Source organism: Sander vitreus, chromosome 7, assembly GCF_031162955.1.
Source record: "Sander vitreus isolate 19-12246 chromosome 7, sanVit1, whole genome shotgun sequence".
In the NCBI taxonomy this organism is placed as follows: Eukaryota; Metazoa; Chordata; class Actinopteri; order Perciformes; family Percidae; genus Sander; species Sander vitreus.
In genome coordinates this window covers 18,548,398-18,575,016 of record NC_135861.1, presented here as the reverse complement: position 1 = coordinate 18,575,016, position 26,619 = coordinate 18,548,398, and the positions used below count along the sequence as shown (strand labels likewise).

General features: G+C 44.1%; 1 protein-coding gene across 1 annotated transcript in view; it reads right to left on the bottom strand.

Moving 5' to 3' along the window:
- cacna2d3a (calcium channel, voltage-dependent, alpha 2/delta subunit 3a) overlaps nt 1–26,619 on the bottom strand; it is a 166,607-nt gene that overhangs the window by 48,938 nt on the left and 91,050 nt on the right. Inside the window, exons 5-11 of the mRNA XM_078253980.1 lie at nt 24,389–24,551; nt 20,952–21,083; nt 15,167–15,378; nt 14,005–14,079; nt 9,625–9,714; nt 8,855–8,968; nt 208–286 (exon numbers count right to left, since the gene is read on the bottom strand). Of these exons, the coding sequence (XP_078110106.1) occupies nt 208–286; nt 8,855–8,968; nt 9,625–9,714; nt 14,005–14,079; nt 15,167–15,378; nt 20,952–21,083; nt 24,389–24,551 (865 nt within the window). The remainder of the gene's footprint in view (nt 1–207; nt 287–8,854; nt 8,969–9,624; nt 9,715–14,004; nt 14,080–15,166; nt 15,379–20,951; nt 21,084–24,388; nt 24,552–26,619) is intronic.

Sequence of the window (26,619 nt, the reverse complement as noted above, 5' to 3'; positions counted from 1 at the left end):
AACACATGTCTATGCAACTACATGCACACACACAGACACATATGCCAAAAAATAAAAATTAAATAAAAAACCTAACCGTAACCCAAATTCAGAGCTCGTAATGTATTCATTTTCGGCTGACAGCAGCATTCAGGAACTTTATTCTGCTAAAACAGATTAGAAGTAGAAAAAAGCACAGAGGTCTATGCATGTGTTGTAAGATCCCACCTTTGTTAGCACATGCCATCCATTTCAGATTATCTGCGAAGGCTGACTCTCGACCAATCAGGTAAGGGAATATGCGGACCTGCGGAGAAAAAGCAGATAGCCTCCGTCATTCATTTTAATCACATTTTGAAAGGGCCCACCATGCACCATATACTGTAGAAGATAACACTGTCAAAGCCACGGAGAAGCAGGCCCTTTCTCCTTGTTTAATAGAGTCAATTATGGACCCATGGAAGACATTTTTCTTTTAGATTTTATTTAAAGTTGAATTAAATAATTCTATTCAGATTTTATCAACTTAAGAAACTAACAGATATGGGTTTCAGAATAAGATAAGTGTATTAAGAATCTGCAATAAAAATGAATGTAAACGATTAACCATGAAGTAAATATTTTGAGTTGAAAAAGCCAAATCCAAGCTTTGTGTGCTCAATCCAGAGTCATCTAAACTCTCTGCTGCCAAACCCATTTTTGAACGGCAGTGCTCAGTTGGCTCAAGAAGCAGGTGTAGTTGGCAGGTGTGTGTGTGTGTGTGTGTGTGTGTGTGTGTGTGTGTGTGTGTGTGTGTGCAGCATGTTGGAGGAGGAGCATGTTGCCAGATTGGACCAGATGCAAGCCGCTGGGGGCACAGCTGCCATAGCTCCCATGCCTGCATTTTTTACTGCCTCCCTTCACCCTGACAGCATGTGTCTGTTTGTGTTTGTGTGTGTGTATGTATGCTTGTATGTGCAGCCACATGTGTATCTTTATGTGATTTTTAGATGACTGCTCCCAACAGAAGGGTCTGGAAATTGCAAAAACATAATTTATGTCTAAATGGCATTTCCTTCTTGAGGAGTACTTGAGTATTCAATTAAATTAGTTGTATTGTTACTGCAGTGTGTAATAGATAAACTCTTTGTAAATGCAATACTGATTATAATTATAACAGCTAAATAACAGCAAATATATAATCAGCAGAGTATAGATAATATCTGTCTATTGTCAACTGTATAAGTTTCACTGTGAATAAGTGCAGTTGTCAGACTTTAAAGGCAGCCCTCATCTAGACCGTAATCATCCTCTCTTTATACAAACCTCAGTTATTTAAATGGAATTGCCAAAGTGACAGGAAAACACAACACAGATGATATGATCATAACCGCTTCATGTACTGTAGGGCTATGGATAAGATGTGTCACATTTTCTGTTTCTGTGTTTTCCTTTGCTGGTAGCCAAGACGAAGGTCAAACTATGGCAGGCTGGTTATTAAATATGGACGAGTTGTACAGCTGAGTTAAGTACAGTGCAGATAAAAACTAGCAGGGGCTCAAGCCACAGCATGCAATTTTCAACCTACTTGACTGCACAAATTTTACATAGGCAGGAATAAGTCTTCTCCGGGAACCATCACCTTATCGTGGTGGAGAGGTTTGTGTGTCCCTATGAACCTGAGGGCTGTGTTGTCTGGAGCTTTGTGCTCCTGGTAGGGTCTCCCAAGGCAAAGTGGTCTCAGGTGAGGGGCCAGACAAAGAATGGTTCAAAATCCTATGAAAAATCGAGGAAGGGATGAAGTGACCCTGCCCGGAGGAAGCCCGGGGCCCCCGTCTGGAGCCAGGCCCAGATGGAGGGCTCGTCAGCGAGCGTCTGGTGGCCGGGTTTGCCACGGAGCCCGGCCGGGCACAGCCCGAAAAAGCTAGGTGGCGGACATCCCTCCATCCCATGGACCCACCACCTGTGGGAGGAACCTGTGGCAGTGAAGGTCAGGGGCCTCGACGGACCAGACCCGGGCAGCAGAGGCTGGCTCTGGGGACGTGGAATGTCACCTCTCTGTGGGGGAAGGAGCCGGAACTTGTGCGGGAGGTGGAGCGCTACTGGTTAGATCTGGTGGGGCTTAGCTCTACGCACAGTCTTGGTTCTGGAACCATACTCCTGGATAGGGGTTGGACTCTTTTCTTCTCCGGAGTTGCCCAGGGTGTGAGGCGCCGGGCGGGTGTGGGGATACTCACAAGCCCCCGGCTGAGCGCCGCTACGTTGGAGTTTAACCCGGTGGACGAGAGGGTCGCCTCCCCTACGCCTGCGGGTTGTGGGGGGAAAAACTCTGACTGTTGTTTGTGCATATGCACCAAACAAGAGTTCAGAGTATTCGGCCTTCTTGGAGACCTTGAGTGGAGTCCTGCATGGGGCTCCAGTCGGGGACTCCATAGTTCTGCTGGGGGGACTTCAACGCGCACGTGGGTAATGATGGAGACACATGGAGAGGCGTGATTGGGAGGAACGGCCTCCTGATCTAAACCAGAGTGGTTGTTTGTTGTTGGACTTCTGTGCTAGTCATGGATTGTCTATAACGAACACCATGTTCGAACATAGGGATGCTCATAAGTGTACTTGGTACCAGAGCACCCTAGGCCAAAGGTCAATGATCGATTTTATAATCGTTTCATCTGATCTGACGCCATATGTTTTGGACACTCGGGTGAAGAGAGGGGCGGAGCTGTCAACCGATCACCATCTGGTGGTGAGTTGGGTCAGGGGGTGGGGGAAGACTCTGGACAGACCTGGTAAGCCCAAACGGGTAGTGCGGGTAAATTGGGAAGGTCTGGAGGAGGCCCCTGTCCGACAGACTTTCAACTCACACCTCCGGCGGAGCTTTTCGTGCATCCCTGTGGAGGCTGGGGGCATTGAACCCGAGTGGACAATGTTCAAAGTTTCCATCGCTGAAGCTGCGGTGAGGAGCTGTGGTCTTAGGGTCTTAGGTGCCTCAAGGGGCGGTAACCCACGAACACCGTGGTGGACACCGGTGGTCAGGGAAGCCGTCCGACTGAAGGAGGAGTCTTTCCGGGATATGTTATCCCAGACGACTCCGGAGGCAGTTGCAAGGTACCGCAGGGCCCGAAGGGCTGCAGCCTCTGCCGTGAAAGAGGCAAAGCAGCGTGTGTGGGAGAAGTTCGGAGAAGACACGGAGAAGGACTTTCGGTCGGCACCAAGGTACTTCTGGAAAACCGTTCGCCACCTCAGGAGGGGGAAGCGGGGAACCATCCAAGCTGTGTACAGTAAGGATGGGACGCTGTTGACCTCAACTGAGGAGGTAATAGGGCGGTGGAAGGAGCACTTGAGGAACTCCTAACCGACTAATACGCCCTCTATGGTAGAGGCAGAGCTGGAGGATGAGGGGGGGGATTGGCATCAATTTCCTGGTGGAGGTTGCTGAGGTAGTTAAACAACTCCACAGTGGCAAAGCCCCAGGAATTGATGAGATCCGTCCAGAAATGCTTAAAGCTCTGGGTGTGGAGGGGTTGTCTTGGTTGACACGCCTTCAACATTGCGTGGAAGTCTGGGACGGTGCCTAAGGAGTGGCAGACCGGGTGGTGGTTCCCCTTTTAAAAAGGGGGGACCAGAGGGTGTGTGCCAATTACAGGGGTATCACACTTCTCAGCCTCCCCGGTAAAGTCTACTCCAAGGTGCTGGAAAGGAGGGTTCGGTCGATAGTCGAATCTCAGGTTGAAGAGGAACAATGCGGATTCCGTCCTGGTCGTGGAACAACGGACCAGATCTTTACTCTCGCAAGGATCCTGGAGGGAGCCTGGGAGTATGCCCAACCAGTCTACATGTGTTTTGTGGATCTGGAGAAGGCGTATGACCGGGTGCCCTGGGAGATACTGTGGGAGGTGCTGCGGGAGTACGGGGTGAGGGGGTCCCTTCTCAGGGCCATCCAATCTCTGTACGACCAAAGCGAGAGCTGTGTCCGGGTCCAGTAAGTCGGACTCGTTTCAGGTGAGAGTTGGCCTCCGCCAGGGCTGCGCTTTGTCACCAATCCTGTTTGTAGTATTTATGGACAGGATATCGAGGCATAGTCGGGGTGGAGAGGGGTTGCAGTTCGGTGGGCTGGGGATCTCATCGCTGCTTTTTGCAGATGATGTGGTCCTGATGGCATCATCGGCCTGTGACCTTCAGCACTCACTGGATCGGTTCGCAGCCGAGTGTGAAGCGGCTGGGATGAGGATCAGCACCTCTAAATCGGAGGCCATGGTTCTCAGCAGGAAACCGATGGAGTGCCTTCTCCAGGTAGGGAATGAGTCCCTTACCCCAAGTGAAGGAGTTCAGTACCTTGGGGGTCTTGTTCGCGAGTGAGGGGACAATGGAGCGGGAGATTGGTCGGAGAATCGGCACAGCAGGTGCGGTATTACATTCAATTTATCGCACTGTTATGACGTAAAAGAGAGCTGAGCCAGAAGGCAAAGCTCTCAATCTACCGGTCAGTTTTTTGTTCCTACCCTCACCTATGGTCATGAAGGCTGGGTCATGACCGAAAGAACAAGATCCAGGGTACAAGCGGCCGAAATGGGTTTCCTCAGGAGGGTAGCTGGCGTCTCCCTTAGAGATAGGGTGAGAAGCTCAGTTATCCGTGAGGAGCTCGGAGTAGAGCCGCTGCTGAAACCAAAACCACATCCATGAAAATGATGATTCCTAAAATGTATTGGGTTTGTACGTGGGCACTGTCTGCTGATGCTGATGATAGTTTTATTTGAGTCATGGTGAAAGATCCCTGTTTTGGATAAACAGATGTATGCATTGTTACAATATAATGGTTGTTGCAGTTTTCTAAAAAACAAAATCTAAACTGAAGCTTATAAAGTGAAATATGTCATGAGATCTTGATTTGAAGGAAATACAGATCATTCCTAACAAGGAAAGAGAAGGTAAATTCATGTTAAAGCTGACAACTTTTCTATCACTAACTGTTAGCAAGCCTTTTCATTTTCATTGTTACTACCACTGTGGTACACAAAGCATTCATGCTTTTGGACATTCACAAATCAGAAGACCCTGACAACCTTGTGCCACACTTTCTAAAGATAGCAGCTGAATTTATTTCTTGTTCACTAACACATCTTGTTCACTGACATATATTTTAATCTACCTTTTGCCTACAGATAATTCCTTATCTCAAGGTGCGCTTTTGTTCTACTATTACTAAAAGCAGGTGACCTAACACTTCTAAATAATTACAGGCCCAACTTTAATCGGTCTTGGCAAAGATTCAGGAGTTGCTCAATTTTAGACCAGGAGACCTAACAATACGATATCATCACGATACTTATGTCACAATACAATATTATTGCGATTTTAAACATACTGCAATATTCTGCAATATATTACAATTTATTACCTTTTTTCCAAATTCAAATTTTTCTCAATTTCAAATGATGTCCCCAAAAGGAAACTTTGTCAACATCTGTTTTATCTAAAAAGATTTTGTTCATCTCACTTCAATTTTATTACTGCATAATAGGATTGTCAAGCAGGCAAACTGACCAACACATATATAATAAAAGATTGATACTTGGCATCTGTGTATTGATACAGTATTGCAACGGAAAATATCTCGATACTATGTTGTATTGATTTCCCCCCCCCCCACCCCTAGTAAATATAGTATGTGTGTGTGAGGACAGACTTTGCTGCTCCAAGTGGACATGGTTTCTGGGCCTAGCAGTGGATTTCAAGGTTGCACTATTGACTCTCACATGGAAGAGGCAGACTCTACTCAAGGAGTTTCTCTCACAATTCAGGTTGAGAGCCAAGGCCACATGGAGACTGTGTCTCTGTCTCCTAGGGCTCATGGTATCACCATTCTAGGCCGTGCTGTTGACCCTATTACACATGCCTACTACACCACGGAGTCCCTTTTACATGTCACAGGCAGTTATGGTTAGCCCTTCGCTATTGGGACAACAGAAACAATGTTGTTAAAGGACGGGCACTGGGTGGAGCCTTATGATGCACTGCCAAATAGTGGAGACAGATAAGGTATGGACAGTGCACAAAGGACAAGGCACAAGCAGGCATGGGCAAGGTTGTGTGTAGCCCAGCATATCAATCTCCTGAAACTGAGGGAAGTACATGAGACCCACTTCCATTTTTTTCTATAACTTCAACTTCAAGGTCAGTCCACGCTGGCAAAGACAGACAGCATGCAGCCTCTTTCATCAGTTGACAGGGTTGTCTAGCTTCCCTTTGCCTCTGCAAGATTGCCCACAGTTGTGACTAAGAGCACACCACAAGTCCCCACAATCAGTGCTGGCCTTTGCAGTGATTTTGGCACAGTGGCTGCTGTCTAAATTGCAAATGATGTGACTCACACAAAATACTTTTTGCCATGTTTTAAAGAAAACGGCTAGAAAATGATAAAGAAAATTTGGCCTAGTGCCATATCAACCAATTCATTTTATGGCATTTGTGTGGCCAACTCAGCCAGAGAAAGACACAAATGTGCTATGGGGCAAAAAATGGCTGAAGAGCTTTTACAGTGTATGCGCCTAGTGATCAAATTTAATTGGTATGAATCTGTGCCATCTTGGAACACCCTATCCTGTTTTTCATAATACATTGATGGCACAACCCAGGTTTTTATCCTAAGGGGGGTTTATTGTGCCAAACACGGCAAATCTGTCAGAGGATCAGGTGTCTGGGGATGTGGAGGCTACACTCTCAGGTGGTTGTAGGAATTTGGCGGCACTACAGACAGGAAATGGTCAACCTTTTTGGTGTCAAGTAGGACTGCCACTGTTGTTCCAATCAATGCTGTCCCTTTAAAAGGTGGTGAGATTCCCAATTCACCATCAATCATTGCCTTTTATTAGGGAGGGGCACCACATGAGGGTGCTGCTCTGTCATTTTCTTGTGTTCCTAACCTACATTAAAGTGGTAAACATTCTGATCCCCTTTCCCATTTGCTTGATTAAGGATGTATTGTAATTTTATGAGTTTAGGAAATAATATACATTTTATTTGCAAGAAACTCTTGCTGGGTTTGATTGTATCTGGCTCCTGTTTTAGGATGTGGACGAACTTCCTCTGTAGATGCACAGTACAACTCATAATATTAAAATAGTATCTGGTTACCCACATGTACTGTACTGTAATTGGTGCTCTGATTCATTACTCTCTACATGTGTTTGTAGCACTGGCCTTGTTTTTGTATTGCCCTTTGTTGTATGTGTTTCACTCTGCTTAATTGTTCTGTATTGTTCTGCTTAGCAAAACGACCACTGAAATATAATGTAAGTCCAAGTAAAACTGGAAAATAAAGCTTTGTGTGTGTATGATACCTTTATCTGTTGTTTTAACTCAGTTATTAAGATCGGTAATACACACAAGCCTTCAGCTACATTAAAAGTCTGGGAGACCTTTGCTCCACCACAATGGTCTTTGTGAGTACAAAATATATGTAAGTTTCTAAAACATTCTTTATCTACAAAATGGCAGTTTTCTGAAAACTGTGACAGTATCTCTCTGAAAATAATCATGGTGTAACATGAAAGAAACACTGAAGTATTTGAAGTTGTTCAGTGTTTCCTTACAATAGATATTGTTTTTCACAGCAATGCTTTCTTTATGATCTTACGATCTTTTCTTTCTAGCTTTTTTGGAATAAATGCCATCTGTATGCAGATATTCTAAAACATGCCCATATTCTCAGTGTGATGCTTTACAGTGGTGAAGCTATAAGGCTGGTTGGAAGGAAGCCATTAAAAACCAGAAGCGGGGAGAGAGGGACACTGGAGAGAGTGACAGAGATGGAAGACTTCTATTATCAGCGGGGCTTCTTCTAAATGGAACTATCTAGCAGCCTTGTCCGCTTGCCGCTCACTGCTGTTCAGCCTTGAGGCAGGAGTAAGGGTGGAGGAGGTGTTGCTAGCATTTTCAACCACCAGACACACACAAATACAAGTGCAGCATTTATGGTAACAAATAGGCACCCACACGCATATACTCACAGGTTCAAGATTGAAATTGGCTAATAATGTGTTAAAAGACTTACCTGAGACAATGAGAGTTTGCACTTTACGTGAACCCTTTCACATTCACATGCATGTATATACACTGTGTGTTAAGGGTGTATGCATCTACCATTGCCTTTAGAATGGTACTTCAATTCTCAACCTTTTAAGGGTTAAGACCCCATGGGCTTTCTTTTACAACAGAAAATGACCTAAGAATAACCCTTTTTCTTCCCCTCCATCTCCTTACTCTCTCTCTCTCCTCCCATTTCATTTCACGGCCTGTCAGAAGAGCACCACAATTACCTTGCAGGACAGCAGACAGACAGCTCTGTCCTCAGAGTAAGGGCCATACTTAACTCTGTCTTAAAAGCCTCTGAAAGGAACTCATACTGGGTCCAGTCACTACCTTCTGCTTGTAAAAAACATTCTATAACAAACTCAGACAAATACTAATACTGCTTGCCTTTCTTTTTCAGTCCTCTTGGTCAGCAGGAATTTCCTCAAAACTGTGTTTGATGTTAGATTATATATAATTTGTAATCAATACCCTAACCGTATAAAACATAATTCTCCTCACTATTTCTGTGTATTGATGTATTTGAGAGATAATGTTACCCTTGGTATTACCTTAAAATTCTGTGAAATGGAAACTTCCACATTTTGTGATGGCCGATTCTCAACAGCGAGTTTAAAAAGTCATTCACAGTCACAGGAGGACATTAGTCCACTGCTCTCCATTAGAATCCCAGGTTGCAGGTTCATGAAGTTGCGAACAAGGCATAATGGGAACTTGAGCTCAGCTGACCTCATTTTACATCTGTAGCGGAACTACAATTGCTCAATAGTGTGTTGTGTGTGTGTTTGTGTGTTTAATACACTACCTTCCTATCTGGCCAGTTGTACTTGGCAAAGATGGCATCATATGTGTCCACTGCCCCATCTGTCACCAACATAATGGCCTGGCTACACTCACTGCCCCTCCCAGTCTCATTGAACTGGAGAGAGAGAGAGAGAGAGAGAGAGAGAGAGAGAGAGAGAGAGAGAGAGAGAGAGAGAGGGGGTTAAGGTAGGTGAACAAAAACAATAAAAAAAATCCCCTCCAATCTGAATACAACCAGTTCAAAATCTACTTCTTTCAAACACTTACCAAACATATCATCTAGTTACTTCCCATTAGATAATGTAATGTGTCTTCATATGACTCACCTTCACAGCATGGAAGTTAACTGTGTTATAAAAGCTAATGGAATAATAACATTCCTTTCCCATGCACAAAAGCAACAAGAACATCTACCTTAAGATGATATGTAACTCAAACGATTACAGAGACGAGAACGGAGACATTTAGTAAACACTTTGATACACGTTTTTGAAATAAGAGCATTGAGAAACGAAAGGTAAATGAGTGCGTCTGTGTGCGTGATTCATTGCCTGTTCATAATGAGGAGATGTCAAACTAGTAACCTGAGTCATTAAGTGCCTTGTTTACTTGTTTTTTTGTATGATTTTATTGATTTAGCTATTAATTACAGTGTGCTAATTATCTTTTCTGTGTGTATGTGTGTGCATGTAAGTGTGTCTACGTGCGTGTGTGTGCGTGTTCGTGTGTGTGTGTGTAGGGGGGGTGATCATGCATTAGTGTATAACTTACGTCACCAAGAAGATTGAAGGCCTCAGTCAGAGCTATGTCTAACATACCAATGCCTTGAGCAAACAGCTTGTCAAGGTGCTCCCGGAAATGCTGAGAACATAATGTGTGGGAAGGAAACATTACGATCACGGCGACAAGAAGACCAAACAAGAGTGAAAAAACACAGAGGGAGAAGGAATTAGAGGAGAGAGAGAAAAAAAAGAGAGACAAAGACGGGATAACAACGGTAAAAACATGTTAAAAAAATGTATTTTATTTGCTCATAACACACAGAGAAACAATATATTTCATTATATTCACCATCATTTGTGTGTGAACAGAGATTGCACCAATGGTCTAATGGGCTCTTTAATAGAGCCCTGAGCCATTTTTGCGGAAAACATTGCGTTGGAGTGAAATGTCACATACTGACTGAAAGAACTAAAATCACCTGTTTTCCTTCCACCTCTTTTAAGTTGATGACTGGTCAGTCTACTGTGTTTGCAAGTGTCTGAGTCTGTACATAGGTGTGATCGTGCCACAATGGGTGCATTATCTCTCTGGCAATTACAGTAATGATGAGTTTAATGTTGTCAGCAACCTAACAGGTCTCATGTGCATGTCTCATTATTTGCAACAGCCTGGAGGCAAATCACACACACACACACACACACACACACACACACACACACACACACACACACACACACACACACACACCATTATCCAATTCAAGCTATTGAATCTGTTTAGATCCAGTTGTTGGTATTTCGAACATTTCCTGTTGCCTCTGACTGGCTCTGTCCAATTACCTGCAAACAACATTTTTACCTATGGAGGTGAGCAACCCTCTTCTTCCCTCTCCACTTCTATGTTATCAATGGCAACCAAAGCATTACATACAAAATATGATTATTTTAGGGTCTAGGTTATTTTACTACACCTTTCCTTTCACTCACTTTACATTAATCTCCTTCATTCTGCTCCTTCCCGATCGGAGGAGAAATGTCTCTCAACACACAGTACGGGGCCCAAGCAGCATAAGGCCATATTAGAGCCTTCTCACTTGGGAGCAAACATACACACACATGCAGGTGTAAGCTTCAGCAACACACAAATAAATATGTGCACAAAAACAACCTCCAGCGTCCCTGACAACATCCCCATATGGCAAAAAAAACAACCTTTTCTTTGACGTGGATAAAAAGGTTAATCGGTTCCAACAAAAGGCTGTACCCTGGAGCACGGTAAAGTTAACCTGCTGTGTGTGTGTGTGTGTGTGTGTGTGTGTGTGTGTGTGTGTGTGTGTGTGTGACAACAAGCAGTTTGGCTGTAACATTAAATTTATTGGCTGTCAACCTAACTGCTTAAGCTTACAGTGAAAATGCTAGCGGTTGGCCTGTTGGGTAGCTGAAAAGTGTGTGTGATCTATGAAATCAGTGTTGATATAAGCATCGGTGTTCCTTGAATTGCTTAATTAGCTCTTTTCCAGGGCATATAGCTACTACTCTCAGCTTTATTGTAGCTTTTGGGAAGGGTTATGGTTATGGTTATTGTATTTAGCAGACACTTTTGTCCAAAGCGACAAAATATGAATCTTACAATAGTTAAAATTAACAGTAAACAGTTTTTAAAAGTTGCTAAGCCAATATTAAGCAAAATAGTAATAATAACAATAATGGCAATACAATATAAAATATCAATAATAAAAAAATAAACAAATACCATAAATATACAAATCATAACTCTAAGAATGAATGAATTATTTAAGTGTAAGATCAACAGATAAGTCTTGAGACCCCTCTTGAAGGATCCAAAACGATCACATGAACGCAGAACACTAGGCAACTCGTATCATAGAATGCACGCATATTTTAAGAGCACTGTCTGCAGGGAATGTGTCTGACCAATCACGGTGGGTGTGGGCCGCCTGGGCCAAAAATGCCAGGGCCGATTTTTTGTCCCAGTCCAGCCCTGGTTCAGACACCTTTTATACTCCAAAAGGATTGCTACAGGCGGTTTAGGCTATGCTGTTTGCTATAACCTAAGGTTTTGATTTTTATGGCAAGTTATTTATCCCAACATGGGGCAGGTGCAATTCTGATAAATGCATGGAAAAGAGAGGCAGAAGATTTGTTGGACAGATATTGCAGTAAAGTATTGCATCCATATAAAAACTTCCTGCCCATTAAGAATGGATTTGGACATGCAGGACATCACAGGTGAAAAGATGTCTATGTTAAAGCTGCAGTGGGTAGAACACAAAAAAACAGCAGAATTTGAGTGAAGCCTCTTGCTGCAGCTCTCACTCTCCCCTCTGTCTCACAGGCAATGCATGCTCAGAACAGCCAATAGGAATGCTCGCTCTATGAAATGACTTGTGATTGACAAAAGTCTCCTGTAGCGGCTAGATTTTCCGAAGTCTGAATACAGAGCCAAGAGGTGGCGCAGAAGTCTAGTTTTCTCTCAGACCACTTGAATTACAATATGGTGAAAGATTATTATGGAATTTTTGCCCAACAACGCCAAAAATAAAGTGCCTTCCACAGCTTTAAGACTGCGCTAATTTGGTTGAAAAGTAAGTGAAGTTTGGACCTGTCACCTTAAAATATCATCAAAAAGAGGCTGCCTTTTCTAACCTAGACATTGCTGATGCTATTTGAGCTGCAAATAAACCATTTATTATTTCTGGGATTTCTGACTTTTGTTCTACTTTAGTTAGTTACTGCATGTGTCATCTGTTAAATGACTATCTATGACATAACTGGAGCAAACTGCTCAGCAGACCTTCAGTCACATTTCAGAGGACTGCTCTGAGTCTAAGCCCAACAACTGTTAGACAGAGATAATGCTGGAAATCATTAGTGTTTACCTTTAAGGCTTTAAATATTAGCCTGGAACTACTGCGCATGTAAGTAATAATCAGACAGGTCAAATTAGACAACTACTCATCGTAATATAGCCAAATTAATGTGTATCCCATGGAAACCTGACAACAGGTATTTATGACCCAGTTGAAGTTTAGGTATAAAATAACAGATTTTGTGAAGACAGATCAGTAAGTTTAAGTCTCCAGTGTTACAGTCACTTCCTGCCCCCAGCTGATGTAAAAGACATTAACTGTATCTACCAGCGCAGACTGCTTCCGCACGCACACACACACACACACACACACACACACACACACACATATAATTCTACATACACATGATGCATAGAAAGTAGTCCAACAGCTGCACCCCAAAGATTAGGCCTGCACTAGAGGTGATATAGGTCATTGAATTTAATTCCATTTAGAAATGGCATTTTACTATGGAATTTTAAAAATAATTGGGAAGAGATGTACATTTTAGTGGGCACCTGGAGCGAGTACAGTATACTGTAGGCAATAAAGAAGAGATTCAGAGGTGCCACAGTAATTGCAAGGATTCTCATGTGCCATCTTAATGAAAATGTCTTGTATGCACAGCTCAATCAGTGTACTGTAACTACACATAAACACATTTAGACATACAAACATTCCCCATAATATTTATGCTACTCACTGACTCAGGAAAAGTAAAACCATAAGAGTACTGCATTGCTACAATTTAGCAATGCACAGCTATAATACTGTCGGAAAAAAAGTATTAAAAAAAAGCAGCAGAACCAGAGATATATGTTTTTTTAATTCCACACATTCTTCTTCGTTCTTGTCAAAACCTACAGTACCCGCAATGCACAATTCGGTCAGAGAATCGGGTGTGTTATGCTAGTAGCGGCTAATGTAGCCTTGAGCCGCTAGCCTCAAGCAGAGATGAGGAGTGAGCTACAGAGGTCTGGTACGCTCATTTCTTTCTGACACCACAGATCGAGATTTTCTATTTAATTTTTAAACTTCAAGTGATCACAATTTATCAAATTTTGCACAGCCCCCTCAGGAGCCGCACAAGCCTTTATACAACTTTGTTTCACTCCCCAAGACCTGTAGACACTAATGTGTAAAATCAGTGTTCTCTTTTAAGGACACGTCACCCAGCTCAGTCTCTACTCTCTCCCTCCTGCCATCTGGAAATCGCTATCAGAGCATTACCACTCGCACCACCTGGTTCACTGGTCCAGAGTCACTGTCTTTCCACAAGCAGGCTGATTAACAGGTCACACACACACACACACACACACACACACACACACACACACACACACACACACACACACACACGCTCAATGTAGATTCATGTGATTACATACCGTAGGCAATGTGCAATATTCATACTGCATACTGTCTTAAGCCTATACCAATATGTCAGTTAAATATTTTCATATTAATGTGTATTGTGTGTAATGTACAATAAACTATGAATGACTTCTAACTGATTGTAACAGGAAAAAACAACAGGAGACAAGGAGAGAAAGACTTACATCTTTGTTGGTGACATCTGCTTGGACCAGAGTTCCATTTAGGCACGGCTCTACATAATGCAATTCCTCATTGTACTAAAAGAATACAAAAGGAATAATTAAAGTAATCATTTTTGTCACTTTTAATTGTGCTGTATATACAGAAATGTTTAAAAATGCAAAATGTGAAGATGTTAGAAACTTCACTCATCTTGATGAAAAGCACACACACATGCAAACACTGTACAGTACAGTACACAATGTATCCAGTGCCTGCCATTCTGTGATAATACTCATCATTTAATGCATGTATGAATTAGACTTCAAAGTCCAAGAAAGGGAATGGAAGTGTGTTCCTCCACAGCCAGCAATTTTGTGTCTATGTGCATATGCATCTGTGTGTCTGTCTATGTGTGTACTGTATGTAAACGTTGCAGCTTGAAACTAACTCTCACTGCAGATACTTTCGTCAAAACCCGTAACAACTTTAACACAACTGTCTTCTATGGGAGAGTTTCCTTCATATAGAAGGTAACACAGTTAATAAAGCACAAATAAAAAGAAGAAAGAAGAAACAGATGAGTCAAAATCACACATCCTTTTAAAGAGTGTGAGGGGAAAAAATGTGTTTCTGCCAGATTGTCTAAATCTTCCTTTCCTTTATCTTTCAAAAGAATACTTTTCAAAATAACATGATTAGGATAACAAATGATAATGAAGACTTTGTTCTTTGGAGAAAGAGAATGGAGGCTGGCAAAGTGACTAGATACGTTTTAATTGAGCATCAGACACACTTGCAAGTGCGTGGTCATGTACACACACACGCACACACGCACGCACGCACGCACGCGCACGCACACACACACACACACACACACACACACACACACACACACACACACACTTATGGAGTTTCATCAGACTGAGATTTGATAACAATGGATTGGGTGCCTGAGGCAGGATCCAATCACAACTGTCTCTTTTGCAATTCAAATCTTCATTCAGCTGACTGCTAATTGGTTATGAGCGTGACAGCAGAGAAAGCTGATTTGTTCCAGCATTTCCTCTGATCTGAGGAGGAGAGGATGTGAGCCTGTGTTTGTGTATGTATATATAAAAAATGTAGAGGTTAAGTAGTATATGTATCCCCCTCACAACTTGGTGCATATCTGCCTGGACTTACAGCGATGATGTTAAAAAAGTCATCGTCCCCAAGAGTGTCCAGTATGGAGGAGACAGTCTGCCTTGCGATGGTGAGCCTGAGACCTTTCATGCTGCCACTGACATCCACCAGGATGACCACATCCTTTGGAGAGGTGGCAGCCTGGATGTACCACTTCCGGTTACGACAGTCAAAAGCTATGACTCCGTGTTCATCCGGCTTCCACTTGATCCCTTGAAGAGACAGAGTCAGCATCACAACTCAAAAGATAAGCAATGAACTGCAATAGTACTAGAGTTAGAAAACAAACTGTTACCTTGGCTGAAAGAGATAAAAGGTGGCCTGATTCTTTGAGCCCTAAAAAAAGGCTTTTTGCCTCAGCACATTGCTTTTTCTGTCATTTTTCTAAAACACTCATCTGTTTTTAAGACTTCCTCTGCCCCTACTAAAGTCTGTTAATTTTAGGCATTCAGTTCAGCCAAATACATATTATCTCACTCACTTCTAGTGGCATTGGGCCATGCAGATATGTGAGATTTTTGCTGACACCCCAGTACAATGGAGGTGAATGTACAAAAACAAGAAGAAGAAGGGTAATTTAAACAAAGGCGGCAACGACAATGTCCAATTGAAGAGACAAAGAGATTCAGGAACTTCTGTCTGTTAGGGTCGACACCAAAATCATCAGACAAATGTAAGGAACGGCAACGACTCAGTAGTTTATTACCAAATTACACACCGCCTACGTGACCGCATCATATCCTATGTCCTGCATGCTCTACCCAGGCACCACCCCTCATCTAAACCAAACAGAGGATTTGCAGTAATTAAGAATGCGTGTGACACCGACAATCACCTGTTGTGTGCTACGTGTGAGAAAGGGAAACTTCGGACAATGTCCACACCTGATTGGTCAGACACTGTCCAGAGTTCATATAAGAAACGGCTTAAATAACCCACAGAACACACTGTTTTCACAGTGACAATTTCTTTCTAATGTTAGTGAACTTAAGGGAAAAGAATAGAATGAATTTAGAATCTGTATGCAGCAGTGACTTTGGAGGCCTCCAGTTCAGAAAACTAACAATGGACCTTGGAGGAGGCCTTTTGCTGCAGAGATGATATATGTAAGATGGAGACGTGGGCGTGTGATATTAAAAAGCATAACTAAAAACACTTACATGCAGGTACATGAGGTCAGACGATAAAAAATAAGAAAGAGAATATTTCCATTTGTTTTTCCATAGTAGAATATCATAATTAGGGCTGTCAAAATAACGCGTTAATTTCGATTAATTAATCTGAGAAAAAATAATGCGTTAAAAAAAATAACGCAGATTAATCCATTCCATATTGACGTTTGACCCGGAGCCGTTCTAGCCACCATTGGACTGTAAAATGAAGGAGGGAGACGAGAATGTGCTGCCTGGATCATTAATTTGAACATTTACTTGTAAAAAATCTTCTTCCTGCCAACCCTGGCTACCGAAATCTGGTGCCACTGATATGTCTGCGCTTCTCTCTGATGCTCTGAAGACGATACAGGGAACACAAACACCGCTGCACGTGATGCTAGTTAACACTATACTCGACAGCAGCTAACGTTAACCTACCGCTAGCTAGTAGCTGGATAAACACGGTTACAATGCTGACAGCTAACGCTAAATGGTGTAAAGTTTGACTGTGTTTTACTGTAGAGGATTCAACACCGGTATGTAACAATCTGCAGCTGCCGTCGGAGAAACAACACAGACGGTGCGTTCAATGAAACTGGTAAACTACAGCCTCGTGGTGCATTTGAAGTTATTGTAAATGTCCTTTACCATCTGGTGGTTGTTTTTGTCGTTCAATAGCAATTTACTAGTGAAATAAGTTATTGTTATTGTTATACATTATTATTATTAAACATTTAATTTTGACCATATGGCCTTAGCAATAAACAATCCATCTCCATCTTCATCCGCTTATCCGGGGTCGGGTCGCGGGGGTAGCAGCTCCAGCAGGGGACCCCAAACTTCCCTTTCCCAGGCCACATTAACCAGCTCCGACTGGGGGATCCCGAGGCGTTCCCAGGCCAGGTTGGAGATATAATCCCTCCACCTAGTCCTGGGTCTCCTCCGAGGCCTCCTCCCAGCTGGACGTGCCTGGAACACCTCCCTAGGGAGGCGCCCAGGGGGCATCCTTACCAGATGCCCAAACCACCTCAACTGGCTCCTTTCGACGCAAAGGAGCAGCGGCTCTACTCCGAGCTCCTCACGGATAACTGAGCTTCTCACCCTATCTCTAAGGGAGACGCCAGCTACCCATTTCGGCAGCTTGTACCCTGGATCTTGTTCTTTCGGTCATGACCCAGCCTTCATGACCATAGGTGAGGGTAGGAACAAAAACTGACCGGTAGATTGAGAGCTTTGCCTTCTGGCTCAGCTCTCTTTTCGTCACAACGGTGCGATAAATTGAATATAATACCGCACCTGCTGTGCCGATTCTCCGACCAATCTCCCACTCCATTGTCCCCTCACTCGCGAACAAGACCCCAAGGTACTTGAACTCCTTCACTTGGGGTAAGGACTCATTCCCTACCTGGAGAAGGCACTCCATCGGTTACCTGCTGAGAACCATGGCCTCCGATTTAGAGGTGCTGATCCTCATCCCAGCCGCTTCACACTCGGCTGCGAACCGATCCAGTGAGTGCTGAAGGTCACAGGCCGATGATGCCATCAGGACCACATCATCTGCAAAAAGCAGCGACGAGATCCCCAGCCCACCGAACTGCAACCCCTCTCCACCCCGACTACGCCTCGATATCCTGTCCATAAATACTACAAACAGGATTGGTGACAAAGCGCAGCCCTGGCGGAGGCCAACTCTCACCTGAAACGAGTCCGACTTACTGCCGAGAACCCGGACACAGCTCTCGCTTTGGTCGTACAGAGATTGGATGGCCCTGAGAAGGGACCCCCTCACCCCGTACTCCCGCAGCACCTCCCACAGTATCTCCCAGGGCACCCGGTCATACGCCTTCTCCAGATCCACAAAACACATATAGACTGGTTGGGCATACTCCCAGGCTCCCTCCAGGATCCTTGCGAGAGTAAAGATCTGGTCCGTTGTTCCACGACCAGGACGGAATCCGCATTGTTCCTCTTCAACCTGAGATTCGACTATCGACCGAACCCTCCTTTCCAGCACCTTGGAGTAGACTTTACCGGGAGGCTGAGAAGTGTGATACCCCTGTAATTGGCACACACCCTCTGGTCCCCCCTTTTTTAAAAGGGGAACCACCACCCCGGTCTGCCACTCCTTAGGCACCGTCCCAGACTTCCACGCAATGTTGAAGAGGCGTGTCAACCAAGACAACCCCTCCACACCCAGAGCTTTAAGCATTTCTGGGACGGATCTCATCAATTCCTGGGGCTTTGCCACTGTGGAGTTGTTTAACTACCTCAGCAACCTCCACCAGGGAAATTGATGCCAATCCCCCCCCTCATCCTCCAGCTCTGCCTCTACCATAGAGGGCGTATTAGTCGGATTTAGGAGTTCCTCAAAGTGCTCCTTCCACCGCCCTATTACCTCCTCAGTTGAGGTCAACAGCGTCCCATCCTTACTGTACACAGCTTGGATGGTTCCCCGCTTCCCCCCTCCTGAGGTGGCGAACGGTTTTCCAGAAGTACCTTGGTGCCGACCGAAAGTCCTTCTCCATGTCTTCTCCGAACTTCTCCCACACACGCTGCTTTGCCTCTTTCACGGCAGAGGCTGCAGCCCTTCGAGCCCTTCGGTACCTTGCAACTGCCTCCGGAGTCGTCTGGGATAACATATCCCGGAAAGACTCCTCCTTCAGTCGGACGGCTTCCCTGACCACCGGTGTCCACCACGGTGTTCGTGGGTTACCGCCCCTTGAGGCACCTAAGACCCTAAGACCACAGCTCCTCACCGCAGCTTCAGCAATGGAAACTTTGAACATTGTCCACTCGGGTTCAATGCCCCCCAGCCTCCACAGGGATGCACGAAAAGCTCCGCCGAGGTGTGAGTTGAAAGTCTGTCGGACAGGGGCCTCCTCCAGACGTTCCCAATTTACCCGCACTACCCGTTTGGGCTTACCAGGTCTGTCCAGAGTCTTCCCCCACCCCCTGACCCAACTCACCACCAGATGGTGATCGGTTGACAGCTCCGCCCCTGTCTTCACCCGAGTGTCCAAAACATACGGCCTCAGATCAGATGAAACGATTATAAAATCGATCATTGACCTTTGGCCTAGGGTGCTCTGGTACCAAGTACACTTATGAGCATCCCTATGTTCGAACATGGTGTTCGTTATAGACAATCCATGACTAGCACAGAAGTCCAACAACAAACAACCACTCTGGTTTAGATCAGGGAGACCGTTCCTCCCAATCACGCCTCTCCATGTGTCTCCATCATTACCCACGTGCGCGTTGAAGTACCCCAGCAGAACTATGGAGTCCCCGACTGGAGCCCCATGCAGGACTCCACTCAAGGTCTCCAAGAAGGCCGAATACTCCGAACTCTTGTTCGGTGCATATGCACAAACAACAGTCAGAGTTTTCCCCCCCATAACCCGCAGGCGTAGGGAGGCGACCCTCTCGTCCACAGGGTTAAACTCCAACGTAGCGGCGCTCAGCCGGGGGCTTGTGAGTATCCCCACACCTGCCCGGCGCCTCACACCCTGGGCAACTCCGGAGAAGAAAAGAGTCCAACCCCTATCCAGGAGTATGGTTCCAGAACCAAGACTGTGCGTAAGCCCCACCAGATCTAACCGGTAGCGCTCCACCTCCCGCACAAGTTCCGGCTCCTTCCCCCACAGAGAGGTGACATTCCACGTCCCCAGAGCCAGCCTCTGCTGCCCGGGTCTGGTCCGTCGACGCCCCTGACCTTCACTGCCACCCATGTGGCAGCGCACCCGACCCCAGCGATTCCTCCCACAGGTGGTGGGCCCATGGGATGGAGAGATGTCCGCCACGTAGCATTTTCGGGCTGTGCCCGGCCGGGCTCCGTGGCAAACCCGGCCACCAGACACTCGCTGACGAGCCCTCCATCTGGGCCTGGCTCCAGACGGGGGCCCCGGGCTTCCTCCGGGCAGGGTCACTTCATCCCTTCCTCGATGTTTCATAGGATTTTTTAACCATTCTTTGTCTGGCCCCTCACCTGAGACCACTTTGCCTTGGGAGACCCTACCAGGAGCACAAAGCTCCAGACAACACAGCCCTCAGGTTCATAGGGACACACAAACCTCTCCACCACGATAAGGTGATGGTTCCCGGAGAAGAGCAATAAACAAGCCGTTCTTTAATGTCACCAACTGTTGTTTAGTACCCTTTTTTTTCTTTTTAGGCACCATTAATTATGTATGCGATTAATTTCGATTAACTAATCACAGAGTATGTAATTAATTAGATTACATTTTTTAATCGATTGACAGCCCTAATTATAATATTCACCAATTACATTCAACAGGCTTCTTTTCATTATTATTCTACTCCTGTTCTTATTCACTCCATTTCACCTGAAAAAGTTAATTTTATCCATCTTCTTCACCCATTCTCTAATCTCAACAAACTCTCTCACCTGTCTCTCTTTACCCCCCACTCTCTTCTTCTATCTACTCTCCCCCTCCTCCTCTCTCACACCCTGCTAGCCTCCAGTCTCTAGCTGTCAGTCACTGAAGATTCCCATACACCTCTCGTTCTGCTTTAGGGAGACAGCGACTTAATTACAAACACACAAACACACACAGCCACTACCTAACACTGCTCCACACTCACAAACAAACACAGACACACACACTTACCTGGGTACTGCCTGAAAAAGCCCTTGGCACTGCCAAAGTACTGCCATATGAGTGATGGGTCTCTCTCAAAGTTATCCACAAACACTTTATTCAAGGCCTCAGACCAGTACACTCCGTTGACGATTGCAGAGTCTAACGATTAAAGGGGAAAAGAAAGAGAGACAAAGAGAAGCATGGAGAGGAAAGAAACAGCACCATTTGAGTAAAAAGATTAACATTGTTTTACAGGCGAGGAGGATGGTACAGGTATTCTCTAGTGCCTGCTCATCCACTTATATCATATCATACACTGCACCTCCACAGATCACTATCAGGACCTATTCATTACACAGTGAAAGAGTTTGCAGTAAAACAGAGTGAAAAGATTAGCGTAAAGAAAAAGAAAATTAGAGAGATTAAAAAAAGAATAGGAACAGAAGAGACTGCCTTCCCTACAAAGGAACAAGCAGTGACTATATATTTGAGTAATCATTTCCTGAAGACCTGAATCTGACTTTGGGACATCTGTTTTACTATTGTGCTATTGTGTATACTTTCTGTGAAAACTCTACTGCATTCTGGCTTTGTATTTGCTGCTCAGGCTGCACCAACTGCACTGTGGCTTAGTATCTCTTACACCCACCATTGCACATGGTGCACTATCTGCCAACTAGACAGCTAAAGCAAAAGAGCTGCATCAAGTGAAAACCATGAGATGGGTAGACTTTACTAAAACTAAATTTCCATCTCAGCTTTTGACTCCGGTGGCTCATGTGCATCTACTAATAATTATATCCAAACTGATTGTGATATATGGTAGGGCATATCCAATCATTAAAACTTCTTTTCAATTTACAGGCTGCTAGAGTCAAGAATGTAACCGATTTGCAACTAGGCAGCCAAGCTTATTACAGCTGCTTACAGTACTACCACAATGTTGCTTGGTTCAGAAGCAGGGTGGGGAAGATGGAAGCAGAAAAGAATGAGCAGACAGACAGACAGAATCATACAGTAGGGCATATACACAAAATCCTTTTAGAGAGAGATAAAAAAAGAAAGCCGGGAAGGCAGACAGAAAGGCAGGCAGAAAGGAGCCGGGGGCTACGGTGTCCCTTTAGGGAGATACAGTCAGGATGTTACAACAGTCAGACAGACAAGGACCTAATGGACACAGAGAGAGAGAGAGAGAGAGAGAGAGAGAGAGAGAGAGAGAGAGAGAGAGAGAGAGAGAGAGTGTAGATAACAGGTTTCCCATCATCGCCTACGTATGCTGGCAACATTGTTCTGCTGTCAACAGTCATGCCAATAAGCCATGATCGAATTAGTCCTCTGGAAGCTAGCACACTAAAACCCTCTCTTGATAGTAAACACCCATCCACCTCTATGGAGTGAAGTGGCGAGGAGGCTGGATTTGATCCAGGCTCCATTTACACAACAATACACTTCTGGTGCAGTTTGAGTGTCTATTACAATCTGAACTCATCATGATGAGGGAGAGAGTATGGGCTCTACTTTTTCCCCTAAGCTGTCATTTAAATTCATCTCAACTAATGCATTCCTTCATTTAATCTGATCAAAGGAGCTCCCATGATTTTATATAATCACACATGCACTTGTACTCAAGATTGAAAAGTAGAACTGTGTAGGTTACCCACTGCTGCACCAGTCATAGCAATCTGAGCTGAAATCAACTTCACTTTCATAGGTTACTTATGATGATTAGGGAGGAGGGTATTAACAAGAGCAGCAAAAAAGCATGAGTAGAAACAGGAAAGAAGTGGGAAGCAATGTGTTTTTTTAGTGCATGTACTCACTCTCCATCTTAAAAGTATAAAGGTTAGTGCATGGACAGAGTGTATCGACCTGCTACAAATGTGTGCATGGCTTCGCTGCGTGCATGGTACATGTTCATGTCATGTAGCCTCATAAAGTATGATGGTGTAGGTGTGGTTTTGGTCGCGATGTTCAGAAGATGGATGTTTGATGTGGTGCGTTCCTCCTGCGATTAATCTCCGGGGGCGTGCAGCTCTCTGCTATCTTGGACTTAACCTGTAATTTATCTTCGCTGCCACCAAACCATTTATGATGTGCACAGGCCGCTCTTCAGCAGCATAAAAAAACTTTCAGAAGACAGTGTCTTGCTACTACGCGTGGGGAGGGTTTCAGAAGCACAGATGTAATTAGACAAAGATTAGCACTCCGTAAAAGAGCGTAGCCTCTTCCGTGATTTCAGCGAGAACCTTGTTCCAATTTGGATGCAATGAAATGCAGCAGCAAATCTTGTCTTATATTATTATAATTCACTGTGCAGTGTTTAGGTATCTGACAAGTTTGTATTGCTAAAACTGGATATCCTGAATCATATTTCATCTTCTCACCTGCACATGTAGCAACAACGCAAACCAACGCAGCCTCTTTTTTTTTTTTAAACGCAGTGCTGCTAACTTAACCTACTAAAAAATGTCTGCTTGAGCAAGCAGTAGAGACACATTAAAATCCCTTTTTAAAAATACTGACAATGCTGCATACTGCATGAATGTTTTTGCAAATTTATTCAAAAGGAGAATTTAACAGATTTAACAATATTTCCAAAAGTTTTGAAGAAACAGCAAACTGTTTCCTTCCCCCGAGTCACTTAATCTCCTTTTGCAGAACTGTGAAACTTTGCCCACCAATGAGCTCTCTGCAGTCCCAGCCAATACATCAACGTTATCACTACCCATGAGCAAAACCTGCAGATTTAAAACTCTAAAGCTCTCTCGCTCTGTGTGTGTGTGTGAGTGTGTGTGAGTGTGTGTGCAATTTTACTCATCTGCCCGTGAATCAAATCAAAATTACTCTTCCTCTCCCTGTATCGGCCTGCCAACCTCACTCTCCTAGCCCTTTCATTCAATTCCTTTTCCATTTCATTCCCTCTTCTCCTGTCACTCTCACTTGCTTTTTCTCTTTTTTTCACCTAGCTGTAATTAATCTGTTGCTCAAACCTTCCATCAGTCTGACTTAACCTACTTTCTTTCTCATTTGCTCTCTCCCTCTGTTCCTCTCTCTCTCGCTCTCTCCATACAATTTCTTTGCCTCTCTGGTAGCTGGGTTAAGCCGACATGACATTCACTCTGTCCACTGAGCATGATACAAGGCCATGACTACATGGGTTGGACTTGAGTGGATTGTAAATTAGCGGAATGTCTGATTATTTAACAGCTAATTAATTTAGTGTGTGGTAGGGGTAATCCAAAGAATTACAGTTAATGGAGGCGTACATCCACGGGCACCAGCACACATACTAACTGTTGTACTGATTGTTGGGGCTTCAATTATCTAAATAATTGAAAAATTCAGCAAAAAACGTCTGTTCATGATAGGCTTAGACATATTGTACTTTATAATGATGCCGTTAAACTTATCTGCACACATATATTTTTGAGACCATTGGAATACATTGCAGGAGGTAAACATACCTTTGTTGTACATGTTGGTGGGCACCTGGACCACGCTGAGACTGAGGTTGACTGACAGGTTGTTAAAGTGGTCATTGGGTTGCAGGATGAATTCTCCTCCCAGCTCTACGCTGTTCCCCACATCATCCACCTCATTGATCAACACTGCATTGAAGTATTCATACTGGAGACATGAAGAAATAGATATAGACATTTCACAAACAATTAAATACACCAAAATACTGGAGTATCTGTCATTCAGAATCATGTATCTTAGTTTTGAAATGTTCGACTTGCTGAATCGTGTTATCACTGTTTAGAATGACTGGGTCACTGAAGTGCTGAGTCAGAGAGTAGTTTGCGTACTGAGGTAACCTGAAGCCCTGGATCATCCCAGACATGCACGATGTTACAGCGGAAAGCAGCTGAGTTAACAAATCTCTCCTGAGCTCGCACACTCCCTTCCTAGCCAGATGCTGCATGTGGTGCTCTGCCTGCACTGTATTTTAGTACTGCGCATACTGGGAAGACTATTAATAAATCATAGAGAAAGACAAATATAGAGCACATGGCTCCCTGCATCCCAAAGGCTCTGAAGTCTGAGGTACCAAACAGGGAGCTATAGCCGAGGCAGAAAAAAAAGACAACAAAGAGATAAAGATCCTCAAGCGATTACATTTTTTTAGAATACATTTTAGAGTAGAGCATACATATTTGTGTATGTTTACATGTCAATGATCTACACATACACCAACAGAGGGAGTAAAACTAAATGTTAATGTAAATTCAAACTGAACCCGGCGAACTTGTCATTAATTTTTTAAGGTGGCATCTTCATTTGTGTATTTATTGTTTGCAATTTAGTCTTGAAAAGACTGAAAAGCTCTCATTGTGGTTACAGTCCATCATTGCAGGAGCAAAGGTGTAGTGTAAAATTGTTAAAGGTCCTATGACATGCTGCTTTTTGGATGCTTTTATATAGGCCTTAGTGGTCCCCTAATACTGTATCTGAAGTCTCTTTCCCGAAATTCAGCCTTGGTGCAGAATTACAGCCACTAGAGCCAGTCCCTAAATGTGCTTTCCTTAGGCTGTGCCATTTCTGTGTCTGTAGCTTTAAATGCTATTGAGGAGGAGAGTAACGGGGCAAGGTGGAGGGTGGGGGTGTGGCCTTGACCAACTGCCATGCTTCGCTTGTTTGCAAGCCATGATGTCTCTCTCTTTTTCTCATGGGCGGGCCAAATTCTCTGGGCGGGCAAAGCAGAGAAAGGGAGGTAACCTTTCCCCTTATGACGACATATAGGGAAGATTCCAGATCGGCCCATCTGAGCTTACTTTTTCTCAAAGGCGGAGCAGGATACCCAGGGCTCGGTTTACACCCATCGCCATTTCTAGCCACTGGGGGACCATAGGCAGGCTAGGGGAACTCATATTAATGTTAAAAAACCTCATTAAGTAAAATTTGCATGCCATGGGACCTTTAACTGACCTATGAAACTGTTTGTGCCCATGTTCAACATATTTAGAAGTCCTGTTTTCTCATTTGAAACGAATTTCACTTTGATGACCTCTGAAATCTGAACCAGGTCTGAATTCACCAAACTGAAATTTGCTTCCAACTGATCATTAATACATAATTTAGGATAACAAGTGCCATCAGAGGAACAAGCTTTATTTCCTACTTATATATATTAATACATTTTACTGTTCTTACTGTCAATAGCAATGGCAGTGGCAGTGATTCAATCCATTCAATGTGCAAGTGAACGGTGGTGATTACATGGCTTAAGGCCACATTGATTTATCTTGTAATGACCAAGAGAATAGGATTTGAAAAGGGCCTCTGAGGAGAATAATTTGCCATTCTCAAGAGTACAATACAAAGTCCCAGTACATGTGCTATCATTCAGAGGGGGACAGATACTCCCTGGACTTGATTGACTGACAAGTCCGCAGGTCCAAGTAAATGGTGATTCAGTGCAGAGAAAACAGCATAGAGCACACATTTAAAAGTAACCATACCTTATCTATTCATGACCAAACCCTGACACAAGCCCTTGAACAAATTGTATTGTCCTACTACTCACTTTGGTGGACTCTTTCCTCTGTATGCCCCGAAAATTACTCATCCCACCATGTACTTCTCTTTTCTAGCACCAGTAACCTTCACTTGGGCTAAATCTTTCCAGCTCCTCCTGAGGAACACCATCATCCCCTCAGCCCGGTGCAAAACACAGATAAAGTCATCAAATAGG